Consider the following 15,426-nt stretch of genomic DNA (forward strand, 5'->3'; position numbering starts at 1 on the left):
TACAATTTATTGTGAATATCATAAAATGCAGAAAAGCTGTATTCCATCCTTGTTAATTAACTTATTTAAGGCAAGCATACATGAACGCAATGTGCCTAAGACTGGAACAAATCGTACGTATACACCAATTCAATTATACCCTGTGGCTTTTGCATTATTGACGCAAATGTAATTTCCATCAACCCCTATCATATGCAAGAATGCAATATTCATGCAGATTACTCCTATGCTGTTTTTCAATCCTGTGTGATTACATTGCCAATTGCTGCACCGAACTCCCACCTCCTCTGTTCATTTAGTCGATTTGCCATGCAACTCGGTGCGAGCTGGAAATAAATTTGTGGCAGTGTATTTTAGGTCATTCCTTGTAAGTAAACACAAGTAATAATAAGAAGAGAGGATATTGATGAACAAGTCTTTAAAATTCAGTGTTTAGTTCTCAATGATAATAATTCTTACAGGTATTGTGTGAGATGTACTCATGTTTCATTCTAATTTGATTATTTTACATTTGTATGGTATGTACATGTACTGTAGTAAGACATTTCCTTGTATTACTAAAACTCTTTAAGAGTTATCGTAAGTAAAAAATAATTTGTACATGTATTGTTAAAGATATGACATACATGTATATTGGCGCTTTAAGGCATATCAGCAGTATACCTGGGGGTGTTTCACAAAGATTTAAGTATGACTTATATCGCACTTAAATGCCGACGTGTATCTGAAATGTAATGCGCAATCTAATTGATCAATACGCAGTAGTGTGCATTCTCTTTGCATGATCTGACCAATTCGTCATGCCATTTATACCACATGCAACTAGGCATTTAAGTGTGACTCTAAATCATACTTTGATCTTTGTGAAAATCCCCCCAGGGATTGTTTCACAAAATGTTAAGTGTGACTTATAGCATGTTGCAAGAAATTTTCAATTGATCACAAGTCAATTTCAGGTTCCCAAGTCAATTGAAAGTCATATATTTCATTGGAAATTTGCAATTGATTGATGGTCTGCGTCTTGTGAAAATAAATTTGACTAGCTGTTAGTTAAGATTGATCTATCACTTGTAAATTTGAACCTAAATTGCAAATATTTTCATGCAAAACCCCCTTAGAGTCACACTTAAATGCCCAGTTGGATGCTGTATAAAAGGCATTACCGCATTGGTCAGATCATGCTATAAAGAGGACGCACAATGTATACTGCATAATAAGCAGTAAGATTGTGTGTTACATATTATGCGCATGTCTGCTGTAAATCACACTTAACTCATTGTGAAACACCCCCATCGTTCAGTAAGTAACTTTTCTGAGCTTTTGTAAGCCGTATCTGAACAAGGCCTTATCAATTCTTCTGTCAACCTATCCTTAGTATATCCGTGAACTGTTTCACTGTGTACTTCTCTTTTCAGAAAGAAGTAAAAGAGCGGGAGAAACTTGAGAGGCGTATTCTGGAAGAGCTGAATCGCATGTTTACAGAGTCTGGTAAGCCTTGCTTAGCTGAATTTTAAAGGGGCTGTCCACCTTGTAAGTCAGTTTGTTTTGATAAAAGTAGAAAGTAAAACACTATAGAAGCTTTGCCCAAATCCATCAAATTATTATTATTAATAAACAGAGTAAGGAAATGTTACATTTTAATTTTCGTGACCCTACCTGTTAGCTACTCCCTCATTTGCGGTTTATCACGAATTTTATAAATTTGGGGGTTGCGATGAATGAATATAATGGTTTTTTTTTTTAAGAAACTTATATGAAAAATTCATCTCATCATATAATTGATGCATACAACAACTTCAATCAGAAATTATGTTTTATGAATTTAGTCTTTTGATTTTTTATCAAAAGTTTGTTGAATCATAATTCTCTTATTTTTCTGCTTTTTTGAGCAACAGCTTTATATCAAGGTGGACTAGCCCGTTAGAGTACAAGTAGAATTATGTCAATGTGTTGTCTCTTGTGGATGAGTTTTTCTTAAAGGGGAAGTTCACCCTGAAGAAAACTTTGTTGTAAAAATAGCAGAAAAATTAGTAAAAAATATTGGTGAAGTTTTCAGGAAAATCCATTAAAAAGTAAGAAAGTTATTATTAGAGTTCAAAGTTTTGGATTTGTGACGTCATAGACGAGCAGCTGCCCCATTTGTTATGTAATATAAAATGCATGAATTTCAAATTTTGTATGGTTCCTGATGACTTAATTTTGTTTTCTATTCATGATCGGGTGTGAAATGATTTGTCTATTGATATACAAAAAGTAGAGTGAAAAACATTTTCAATTTTCTGAGAAAATGACATTTATTTGATTTTTTACCATTCGCTATGTACGAATGCTGCTCGCATATGACGTCACAAATCAAATAATTGAAATTCTAATAACTTTTTAATTATTTAAAGAATTTTTAAACCTTCGGCAATATTTTTTATTATTTTTTCTGCTATTTTTACAATAAACTTTTTGTCAGGGTGAACTTCCCCTTTAATTGAGTTCATGTACATGATATTATGATTTACAGGCTTTTTATTATCAAATATAGGTGTAAAATTATTTCATTGGAGTCGTAAATTGCAGATTAACTCCTCAAAAGCTGAAGGCTAATTTTGGATTGTTAGATAACACACATATTTTCAAAATTATACTTTAGTAGATTTTTATGCCAGTGAACTCTTTGCTTCTGAAATCATATTATTATCAGGGAATTCCATCAGGATAGCTTTTTCTGTCAAGCTGTATTACTTATGCACATTTACTGATGACAGTCATAGTCATTGTGGCTTTAGGGGGTGATGCTGATGATGACTATGTTGGTTGTGGTTTAGGTCAAAAGGATTGTTGTGGCTGTAAATGCTGACTCTGATAATGCTTACAATAGTTTACTGTGTAGTGGTTGTGATAATGATGGTGATATCATGATTGATGATTATGATTGATGATAATGATGATGTGGTGCTGGTGGTAATGATGGTGATGGTGATGAGGATGATGATGATGATGATGATGATGGTGATGATGATGATGGTAATCAGTATAATGATGATGATGTTGATGATGATGATAATGACGATAATGATGTTGGTGATGATGGTGATGATGATGATAATGACGATGATGATGTTGGTGATGATGATGGTAATCAGCATGATGATGATGATGGTGATGATGATGATAATGATGATGATGATGTTGATGATGATAATGACGATGATGGTGTTGGTGATGATGATGATGGTAATCAGCATGATGATGATGATGGTGATGATGATGATAATGATGATGATGATGTTGATGATGATGATGGTAATCAGCATGATGATGATGATGATGATGATGATGATAATGACGATGATGATGTTGGTGATGGTAATCAGCATGATGATGATGATGGTGGTGATGATGATAATGACGACGATGTTGGTGATGATGATGATGATACTGATGATGATGATGATGATGCTGATGATGATAATCAGCATGATGATGATAATTAATGTTGGTGACGGTAGGCTAGCATAGTGATAATGGTGGTGATTGTGAGATTATCCATGATGATGGGGATCACTAATATTCATATCAGTGTAGAAATTAAATCGTCTTTTTAGCACAATTCATCCACTCCATGCATGTAGCTCTTCATCATTTTAGAAAAGTTAAATTCAGTGACTCACTGAGGAGATTTAATGATAGTCTTGCAATATTCATCACTCTCGCGAGTAATGATTATTACAAGGCTTTCTGCTTGAGAATATTTACCCTGTATGAGGGGCACCAAAGTGGTATTTTAATTGCGGGTGGGGGGGGGACAAAATTGCCAGAACGTGGCATCCCTTCTCCATTGAATAACAAATTTAATATAGGATAACATGACAGACTTCTCTTCATTGTTTTCCCTATTTTGTCTTCCTATCCCTTTTGCAGGCATGATATTCTCACCTTTTAAATCGGAAATCCGATTTCTTAATTTTTTTTTTCAGATTAAAAAAAAAATTCTTTTTTTTTTAATGTGAAAATCCTTTGCCCAAGAACATTCTCATGCTGTTTTTTACTGTTTTTTTTTTTAAGTCAAATGATAAAACTATCATGCAGACTCACCTTGAAAAATCACTTTCAATTTCTGTACTATCCAAGAGCTTGTAACCCCGATTAGGGTGCCTCGGACTTGGGCGGTAACTTAGCGACCCGTGGCTATTTTTCAGAGGGGAATATCATACCTGCTTTTGTTTCACTATTTGAACCCCCCCTCCTGTAGCACCACCCCTGGCCTGCACCTGCATGAAGCCCGCATCAAATCTTATTCTTAGAACAATTCTAGTTGTATGGTCGAGAACCTCTTTTGTCGAAACTTGCTCAAGTGGCATGAATTTAAAAACTCCTGGGATAAATGGGAATAATAACTTCTCAATATCAGTAAATGATAATAATTAACATTGTCCTAATACCCACATTATTTATGGTTCATTGATGTAATGAAAATGTTAATGTATTTCTGAAATGAGCCATTGTGTAATTGACATTTCATATCATGCAACTACATGTACTCCAAAGACTTTCATTGAGAAGTTGAACATTATATACATGTAACCAATGGTGCATGAGTAACAGTCATTTTATTTAATGAATTTTTCAAATAGCAAGAACAAAGTATAAGGAAACAAGAAGTGGAAATACTTTTTTTTGGGGGGGGGTCAAAGTGATTTTCAGAAACAGAAATAATATGTATAATAGCTATTTAGAAATATAAAGTGAATGTTGTATTGACATCAAAATTTCCCAATTCCACCTTCCAATATATGCTGTACATCATACAGTTTTCTCATCCCCATAATCTATTTGTAGTTTTCTTTATATAACAAATTTTCACGGCAAGCTATCTGCCTAACAATTGCTGAAATATCAACAGCTTTTTAACAGATTTAGTGATGAGACAGGGGGTGGAGTATGGAGGGGGTCCTGCTTGCGAATATAGGTATGGAAGAAATTCCATGCTATATCATAAAGACTTGCATAGTACTGAGCAAACATTGAAATACACCTGTCTAGGTGATTGATAAATTGGACACCTTTTGAATACCATTTTTGTTCACGATGAATCATCATCTGTCAATAATTGCTCAGCAGACAGGCTTGCTAGACTTTGCCGTGTCTTTGATATGGACTTGAATGTTTACATTACTATGAAAATATTGATGCAGTGCCAATATGTCATTATTGACTCTAAACTTTAAATCGCACATTTCAAAATTGAAATTATTTTATACTAACTAATGAATGGCTGACAAAAATAGGAAAGAGCACTACTGCCATCCTGTGACAAAAGGATGCAACATTTTTTTTTTTCTTCAAAATTTGCTTTTTTCTTGATTTGAGTTAATTTATTTACTGTAATGGTTTTTGTCTCACCTGCGAAGCAAAGTGAGACTATAGGCGCCGCTTTTCCGACGGCGACGGCGGCGGCGGCGGCGGCGTCAACATCAAATCTTAACCTGAGGTTAAGTTTTTGAAATGATGTCATAACTTAGAAAGTATATGGACCTAGTTAATAAAACTTGGCCATAAGGTTAATCAAGTATTACTGAACATCCTGTTAGAGTTTCATGTCACATGACCAAGGTCAAAGGTCATTTAGGGTCAATGAACTTAGACCATGTTGGAGGAATCAACATCGAAATCTTAACCTGAGGTTAAGTTTTTGAAATGTCATCATAACTTAGAAAATATATGGACCTAGTTCATGAAACTTGGACATAAGGTTAATCAAGTATCACTGAACATCCTGCATGAGTTTCACGTCACATGACCAAGGTCAAAGGTCATTTAGGGTCAATGAACTTTGGCCGAATTGGGGATATCTGTTGAATTCCCATCATAACTTTGAAAGTTTATGGATCTGATTCATGAAACTTGGACATAATAGTAATCAAGCATCACTGAAAATTTTGTGCAAGTTTCAGGTCTCATGATTAAGGTCAAAGGTCATTTTGGGTCAATGAACTTTGGCCGAATCGGGGGTATCTGTTGAATTACCATCATAACTTTGAAAGTTTATTGGTCTAGTTCATTAAACTTGGACATTAGAGTAATCAAGTATCACTGAACATCCTGTGCGCGTTTCAGGTCACATGACCAAGGTCAAAGGTCAATGAACTTTGGCCGAATTGGGTGTATCTGTTGAATTACCATCATAACTTTGAAAGTTTATGGATCTGATTCATGAAACTTGTACATAAGAGTAATCAAGTATCACTGAACATCCTGTTCGAGTTTCAGGTCAAATGATCAAGGTCAAAGGTCATGTAAGGTCAATGAACTTTGGCCATGTTGGGGTTTTTTGTTGAATAACCATCATATCTCTGTAAGTTTATTGGTCTAGTTCATAAAAAAAGGGAAATAAGAGTAACCATGTATCACTGAACATCTTGTGCGAGTTAGAGTAGTATTCAAAGTGAGCACTGCTGCTATATTGAACCGCGTGATGCAGGTGAGACGGCCAGAGGCATTCCACTTGTATAATAAAGAAATTGGTGTCACCATCACATGTATGTAGCCCCAATATCTAAAATGTAGACTTTTCAAAAGCAGGTAGGCCTATCTCTCTTTATATATTTACTCATAAAGCAATGACGAATTCTCCTTATTTACGAAGAACTAAGAATTTTATTCAGCAGAGTTGCTCCCTCGTTTTGTCATTGGATGGCAGACTAGTGTACTGTGCTACATTTGCAAAGCAACACCCTAGACAATGGTTGAACCATAGTGTTAGACCTAGTTCTTTTTGCATACCACAAGGTAGCATTCTTTTGAAACCAGCTGCTAGGAAAAGTGACAGATTTTAACTCCACATATTTTTATTTCAATGGTAAAGCAACTGAGGAAAATATTACTAAAAAAGTTTGTTTGAATTCAATTTTCTGCAAATAATCAAGCAATACTTTAAAAAAAAAATTTTAATGTTACAATGGGTTGGCCTCACACAAGGTTTCTTCCTTTTTGGTCATTACCTTCCTCACTTTCTTTAAATTTGATGTTCATTTACATTGTCTATTTTTTATGTATTTTTATCTTGATCTCTTGAGAAATAAATGAAACTTGAAACAATAGGTGGTTTCAAACCGCCTCGATCACAAGAATCCCCGTTAAATTACGAGAACTTTTTAAGGCTAGAAAATACCCGTTAATTATTCCTGCATTCACACCGCCCCGAAACACATCCTTCGGGATAAGTTCCCGAAGTTACGAGCATGCGCAGTATGTTCTGATAAGCAGGCAAGGCGCGAGATTCAAAATCACTAGCCCAGCAGCCACCCACGCCGCCGCGCCCAACGACACGCTGGGCTAAAAGTTCCCGTAATTTGCTTTCACATCGCCAAAATACCTGCGACCTTGGAAAAATCCCCACGAAAGTTCTCGTAATTTCGCCAAGTACCTACTATTTAGCGGGTATTTTCTTTCGGGGAAATTACGCGTAGTTTGCTTTCACATTACAAAAATACCTGGTATTTTCTGATCGGGGTAAATTTCCCGATCAGAGAATACCTGGAACTGGCGAACTTCGAGGCGGTCTGAAACCACCTAATGATGGCTTAATACAATGCACTTTATTCAGTCTTTCCTCAAATTCACTTAGATTATAATCAAATCTCTCAATCACTTAGATTTGATGTAAAATTTCAGGATACCAATGACAAATATGTCTAGGTGATGGACTTTGAACCCCTGAACCGCATCTCCACTATTCATCTTCTGGAATAGATGTTAAGGTTTCTCATGTAATGAGGGGGTGTTTCCCACATGTATGCAATACCGTCTGTTCTCTAACTTTGTATTCAACTTTAATGAACCATGTTTCTGCCTCGCACCCATTTGCAACACTTGAATGTTCGAGATGCGTCATTTAAGTCCTCGAAATAATAAGGAGCATTTTCCTATTCGATGGCTGCTGTGGAAGGATGTACATGTATAGTAGGGCAGCAATTCTCTTGGTAAATAGCCTCAATTCTGAGTAAACACATCTCATCTACATTGTGCAAAGAGGCATGTTTCTTTTTGGGTTCATTCAGACAGCAGAGATAATTATTAAAACATGGATTAAGAAACGTCATATAAAAGGGTGTTGGGGTTCATTGGGAAAGTGAGTGTCTGAGTGACCTGTCAAATATAAGGTTCAGGGTTCAGATGCTTGCCACATCACTGACGTCAGTTGGCAATGTATTGATTTTAGTTATCTCTCTCCACCACTTTTGCACCAATTTGAAAGAAGGAATTTCATAAATTGTATGATATAGGCATGGTCACACTGCCCGAGCGTTGTTGGATCGGTCCAGGAGCAGAGAGAGAAAAAAATCATCACCGCTCGCTACCGTTTACCATTTTCGATTTCGATTGTTGCTTTTTTGTTTTGTTTTTTTTTTCCCCAATTTTGAGAGTGAAATTCGACCCTCTTTCCCTACCGCTCCAACAACGCTCGGGCGGTGTGACCAGGCCTTAAACTAAGAGCATCTATTGTTGCTCAGCTCAGTAAAGCCAGGGAACAGTTACTTTAATCATGGACCATGCTTTATTAGAGTATGTCCCTTGAAGTTGCAATGAAATTTTATGTTGCATATCCATTATATCTGCTTTATAGATGATACACTTTATGGGAGGAGGCTGCTGTTAATATTTGATGAATGATCATCGTAAAAAAATTATTTGCACTTTTATGTACTGCTGCTTTCAGATTGAAATACATGTAATTGTGTATCAAGAAATTATTACGATGAAGATGGAGATGATTCATAGCAGACAGTTATCGGTAGGTACATGTACATGGACACGTAGGCCGGCGTAGTCACCTTGTTTATTATATTCATACAATACCACATGAAAAAAAGGGAGTTTGGACCTTGATTCTCTATGAAGTTTTTGTATTAAAAAGAAGTGCAAGTTAATGTGCATTTTCTCAATTGGCTTTTGATCACAGTATTCAAGATACAGAATAATCAGTACCAAATTATAATTACATGCAGCTGTATGCACTGAGTAGTGATTGTCTGAAAGAAGGGATATTTGAAGGAACAGCCTGAGTTTAATCAAGTCGGACGACCTCATCCCATCCAAGATATTGCTCCACATCTCATCCCAGTCCCTTGAGCAGAAATGAGGTTGAAATGGGGGGAGAGTCAAGTCTGGTTTAGACAGCCGATTGCAGATGCTGCAGGAGGCGGATCTTCATCAGCCCAACCATTGTTCAATCCTCAATATTTCAGCCTGATTAGCCCTCACATTTAGTTTAGTCTCAAATTTCATAGAAATCCCATCTTTATTAGCCAAGTGGAGAATCTTCGCTTCAGCAGGGAATGTGACCTTCACCTTAGGATACCAAGCATGTACACTTTGGGCCCGGTGTTTTAATCCTTTGGTTCTAGTGTGGTGATTAAGTTATCTCGAGCCTAAATCAGATCATGCATCTTCACCTGCAAATTAGTGTCATAATTTGCCAAATTATAGCATGCTATTTCACAAAATACTCCAAGTTGACTTTGGATTGTAGTAGAGAGATGAAACATCCTGCATGTTGCATCTTTATGTCACAGTAAAAAAATTGACTCCAAACTGATGATATCACTGAAAATAATGTGATAGTTTTGATTAGTACGGAGTCTGTTTCATCGGTGTAACTGCAACTACAATTATATACTGGTAGAGGTTGTCCTGATTCAGATAGTTTTAATATTTGGTTGGGAGAGCATTTCATAAAATGAATAAATAACCAGTGATTTTTACCATCAACTGTTACAAGCTACTAAAATCCTTGCATTTGATTGGATCAGAGCAAATTTGTCAGCGATAATCACTGACCAGATGCTTGATAAACACACTAGGAGAGCAAGCAGGGGAATGTTTCACAGTCAGTGATTTTTACTATCAGTTGTTACAAGCTACTGAAATCCTTGCATCTGATTGGCCATTAAAGAGCATATTTATTAGTGAAAATCACTGACCAGATGCTTGATGAACACACTAGGAGAGCGAACAGGGGAATGTTTCAAAGTCAGTGATTTTTATTATCAACTGTTACAAGCTACTGAAATCCTTGCATCTGATTGGGTAGTAAAGAGCATATTTGTTAAGTGAAAATCACTGACCAGATGCTTGATGAACACACTAGGAGAGCGAACAGGGAATGTTTCAAAGTCAGTGATTTTTATTATCAATTGTTACAAGCTACGGAAATCCTTGCATCTGATTGGGTAGTAAAGAGCATATTTGTTAAGTGAAAATCACTGACCAGATGCTTGATGAACACACTAGGAGAGCGAACAGGGAATGTTTCAAAGTCAGTGATTTTTATTATCAATTGTTACAAGCTACGGAAATCCTTGCATCTGATTGGCTATTAAAGAGCATATTTGTTAGTGAAAATCACTGACCAGATGCCTCATAAAACACTCCCCATGAGCAACTAGATATAATTTGAAAACTCCTGCTGATGTAGACCATGTACTGTGCCTATTTTCCTTTGTTTTATTAATGTCCTAGATGTTGAAAGGGCATCAGAAATCATCATTTGGTAACATCAATAAACCATAACATTTTAATCAAGGGTTCACGTATCTCACCCATTTCTTTGATTAGATTTTTCAATTTCAATTTGCCGTTATGGCTTTGTTCCCATCATGCATGTCATTGTCAGAGTTGGGTCGGAGTAAAACATAATTACTTACCAAGGCCTAAGATTTTTTCAAGCAAAATTCGTCTTGCATTAAATTTGTTAGAAAGTGATCAAAATCAAGATGAATTGGTATCTTTTGGCAATAATTTCTGATGTTTTTGGAGCTGATCAGATAGTTTGAAATATTGAAAACCTGCAGTTCTAAACATAAAAAAATGCTGAAAATTTCCGTGAAGTGAGCACATGTTAGAAGTGAAAAACTTTTGAAGAATAGACATGTTATTTCTTAAAACTTGCTTTTTATTGGATTTTTATTATTGGTGATTAATCATAATATTTGGCTTATAAATACATATAATGAAAATGCTCTTGTTAGAAAATGTCATAGAAATTAGGAAAAGTTTTGCATTATTTGGGAACATTTTTTGTATGTTAACATGAAATATGCAGTAAATGAGCTGATGATGTCCTAGCACACTTTCCCTTTTAACATTATCCTTTACATGAAATCTGAATATTTTTATTTTTGCATATGAATATAATTAATATTATTTTAGTAGCTAATCCTACTTTTACATTCTTGGAGCAGAAAATTTGAATAAATTGTCTTACAAAAATATAAAAGAAAAGTTGAGAGACGACATCAATTTGTTAATTGCAAATTTATGATGGCATGCGTAAAATGATGCAAAACTTTTATATGCTACATGTTTGATGTGTTTATTGGATTTAGCTCTGTTAATTCAAGTCTTTATTTTCAACCTAGAGTACCCCCTTTAAATCTATTACAATCATATATGGTGTTGTGAAAACAATATTGATTTTTGTAGATTATCATGTAGGTCATGTGAATGTACCTTATGCATACATAGAAATGTAGATGAAACAATATATTTTGTCATCACTAGTTATAAATATTTTTCTCCCTGATAACTTTTTTGGAAATTTTTAGAATTCAGTTTCATGGAATGGTTTTTTTTTAATCAAAATGATATACATAAAATGTAATGACATAGTGGGATAAATCAAAAGTAGTCTGACCTGTAACTTGCCATGAGCGGGAGTTTCACAGAAACTTCTTAAGGGGCGTTGCTGGCTCTTTTTTTAGAAAGTGAACTTGAGAGAGGGAAAAAAGGTCATGTTCAATAATAATGTTAGGAACTATGACTTTTGTATTATATCTTGGTTTTGTTTTTTCTTGTGTTATGTACTGTAATTTGTATGGATTTTTTTTTCTTCGCACTTGTTACAATCTTTGTTTTAATACATTGTATTCATCATGAATTTTAGAAATGTAATGCTTACATTTATCTTTGGAAATAAATGTTGAATTGAATTTTGAATGACAATGCAAGTGAGAGGGTATGAAAAGGCTCAAGGGCATTGAGCACAGATGATAAATCATCTTTAGTTTCTCTCTTGTTTGGGGAGAAGGGGGGGGATTTGTACCCAGTCTATTATATTCAAACATTCTTTAGTTATAACTTGTATGTAAAGCATACTTAACTCTACAATTTTTGGTTTCCCTTGAAAAGTATTTCCCATTGAAAAATATTTTTGTAAAAGGAACCTGTCCAGAATGACCACCTGCTCGTAAAGACCCTTTTCCTTGTCTCCTTCAGGTGGTCTTTACATAAAAGTTTCACTCTAATTCTGTAGAATTCTTGGATGTACTTAAAAAATGTACCAAGATTAAAATGTATTTTAATTGTTTGGATTTTTCTCAATAGACTGGTTTTACTACAGCCCTACCGGTGACCTGACGAACTCCATCCAACGGCAGCACACTCATAAAGATGCCGGCTATGACGACAGGTTCTTCTGGAATCAACACATGCTACAGGACATCCTGGATGCTCAGGTGATTGTATATCAACAAAACCCCAAGGTGTTATGACCTATAAGGAGGAACTCAGTACTGAAACAATGTTCCTTCATTTGAAAGAACATATTTTTAAAAGAAAGGTGTCAGCTTGTAGTTCCATGTTGTAGAGTCGTGTTGCTAAGCAATATATTAGTATATGGTAAGATCTCAGGCTATTTTGGCACCTCTGTGGTTTCAACTTCACTTGATGATATGATATCATTGTTCAGTAGTTACCTCATCATGCAAGTTCAATAGAGTTTGGCACACTTTTTAAAATAGCAACTTAATGTTTTCTCTCCTTTTTTATGGCCGTTTTGTAGCCCTTTTGAAAAATAAGTAGAAAATAGCTTTTGGTCATTTAGAATTCTCCATACTCATTATTACTTGAAACAGGTACAAAAGAGCAAATTGTCCATCTTACTCAGCTTTGCTCACTGTCACATGATATAAATTATAATAATAATGATAATTAGTACTCATTATATTTTCATATGTCTCAAAATGCAATAAAAAGATAGGTAAAAGTAAAAGATGAAAACATCAACGCTTAAAGTGTCAATTAGACTAACTGGAAGGCCCACATTTAAGCATTAATAACAAAAAAAAAATAGAGTGAGCACCCCAACCAGATGACTCTTTAAGGACACAGCAAGGAAAGATCAAAGCTGATTGAAACAGGATATGATTGATCCTAAGGAAATTAATTAATTACAGTCTAAGAAGACATTCTCCCGTCAGGTGATGGTGAAACACATCAACAAGATAATCACAAGATTGCAAGGTGATGACAATATTCAGATTTTGTTAAATTTGTCATGCCATGTAGTGTAGACTTAAATGTATTTGTTTATCTAAGAACCACTTCGCACTGTGTACCATGTTATCTGTGTACCTATAGGGGGAAATGGGTATTTGATGATGGTAAATATTAACATAAGTGATTATGATATAAATAATGATAAAAATGATGGGAAGAATATTCATAATATGAAATTAATATTGATGATCATTACAGAGAGAATAATTACATATATGATATAACAAATTATATGTAAGAATTTAAATGAATTAATATGTTGCACAATAATGAGTAGAAGAAGGAATAGATAACTGAATATAAGTAATTATATGAATTAATAAATACACAAATATATAAATCAATCAATCAATGAGTCAGAGCTTACTTGATCTTGCCCTAGAATTATTGAAAAATCCACCATCTTTTTCAAGACTTTCTCTTGAAAATTTATCTCTTGTTATTAGCATTATTATTATTAATTTATTTTCCTTCCATCATTAAAATGTTTAATCAGCAAGTACTGAACTTTCGTTGAACTTTACAATAATTCTTTTCTATTTTAAGGACACAGGCTTTTTTGGTCAATACAGATTTAAGGAATTGACCATATGTTCTATTAGAGGGAGTAAAATTTGATTATGATGATAATAATCTGCTTTTTGAAGAGCGCTTAATTCATTGAAAGATGTCTCTCGGTACTTTATATGTTTATTACTTTCCTGGTTATTGGATCCTGCTTGCTTTTACAAAATTAATGCACCTTCTCCACTCCACTCCGGGAATATTCCAGTAGGATATTCCCATACTTCACCAATACATAAAAAATAATGTTTCTTCTATTCTTCCTTTCTCTGACAGAACAAAGAGCTAGCCAAGCCGTGGATCATCCCTATCGTTCAGGGGTGTGTTCAGATTCGTGAATGTCGCATGACGTTTGCACCAGAGGAAGGAGCTCAGAGCGGAGGCAGCGGTGCAGACAGCGATGACTCGGACATCAGATTCAATCTCATGCTTATCTCGAGGAGAAGCAAGTTCAGAGCAGGTATCACATGTTGCAAACATTTTCTTTATGTTTTTTTAATGATTTCACTAGAGAATCCTCACATGTGCATTTTCAAGAGGAAAAATCAATAATATCGCTGTACTCCTTTGACATTGATTTACAATAGATCAGGGTTCGTATTCATTAAGCCAAAACAAGCTTTTCCATCACGAGAAAATGTGCTGTAGCCATGGCATGGATACATGATTTAATGCTATTCAAGTGCAGGGGGAGGGGTGACAATAAACTCCCCTCCTAAAATTACCAGTATGAGAACAAGGCTTTCTTCATTCCTGGAGGTGAAATATTTCATCATCCTTTTCTGCCATTCTATCATTTTCAATTATCATCCAAGGAACCATATACAAGAGAAGAAATCTAAGGAAAGTCTTTAATAAAAAATAACCAGTTGAATGAATTGGGTCCCATTGCATAAATCCTTGATGTTGATTGGCTATTGAGCATTGTTACCATGGTAGTCACTATTGGATGGTATGATTATAGTAACTTTGTGCAACAGGGCCCTGGACTATACTTAGATTGTGTCAACAGATTCAACAGTGAAATTCAAATACATGTTGAAAACCTGCTTTATGGTTAAATAGCCTTTCCCTCTGCATGCGAAGCCCCTCAACTTTCTACAGTCTACTGTGAACTATACAATTACTTTAATTTTTTGCTTAAAGCTTCCTTCTCTCTTTGTATTTTTTCCCAAGCACTTAGAGACATGTTTTGTGATAAGCGCTATATAAATAATGTTAATTATTATTATTATTGTTGTTGTTGTCATCATCATTATTATTATATATTTGCTACATGTCTTTTCCCATTGATCACCTAATGTATTTTCTTTCCGATCTTTCAAGGAACAAGATACAGGAGAAGAGGGATTGATGAAAGTGGGGCCTGTGCAAACTATGTGGAGACGGAGCAGATCCTGCAGACCGCTGAACACTCGGTATCCTTCGTCCAAGTCCGAGGGTCAGTACCAGTCTTCTGGAGCCAACCGGGAATCAAGTACAAACCCCCACCAAGGATCGATAGAGGTAGGTCGATCATGGAGTAAAGTGAGA

At 35.1% G+C, this 15,426-nt stretch overlaps 1 protein-coding gene across 1 annotated transcript in view; it reads left to right on the top strand.

Moving 5' to 3' along the window:
* The window catches only part of LOC121424683 (phosphatidylinositide phosphatase SAC2-like), a 60,008-nt gene that overhangs the window by 32,962 nt on the left and 11,620 nt on the right, over positions 1-15,426 (top strand). The window contains exons 5-8 of the mRNA XM_041620427.1: positions 1,416-1,488; positions 12,376-12,506; positions 14,170-14,353; positions 15,220-15,399. Coding sequence (XP_041476361.1) covers positions 1,416-1,488; positions 12,376-12,506; positions 14,170-14,353; positions 15,220-15,399 — 568 coding nt within the window. The remainder of the gene's footprint in view (positions 1-1,415; positions 1,489-12,375; positions 12,507-14,169; positions 14,354-15,219; positions 15,400-15,426) is intronic.

Source organism: Lytechinus variegatus, chromosome 12, assembly GCF_018143015.1.
Source record: "Lytechinus variegatus isolate NC3 chromosome 12, Lvar_3.0, whole genome shotgun sequence".
NCBI classification, from domain to species: domain Eukaryota; kingdom Metazoa; phylum Echinodermata; class Echinoidea; order Temnopleuroida; family Toxopneustidae; genus Lytechinus; species Lytechinus variegatus.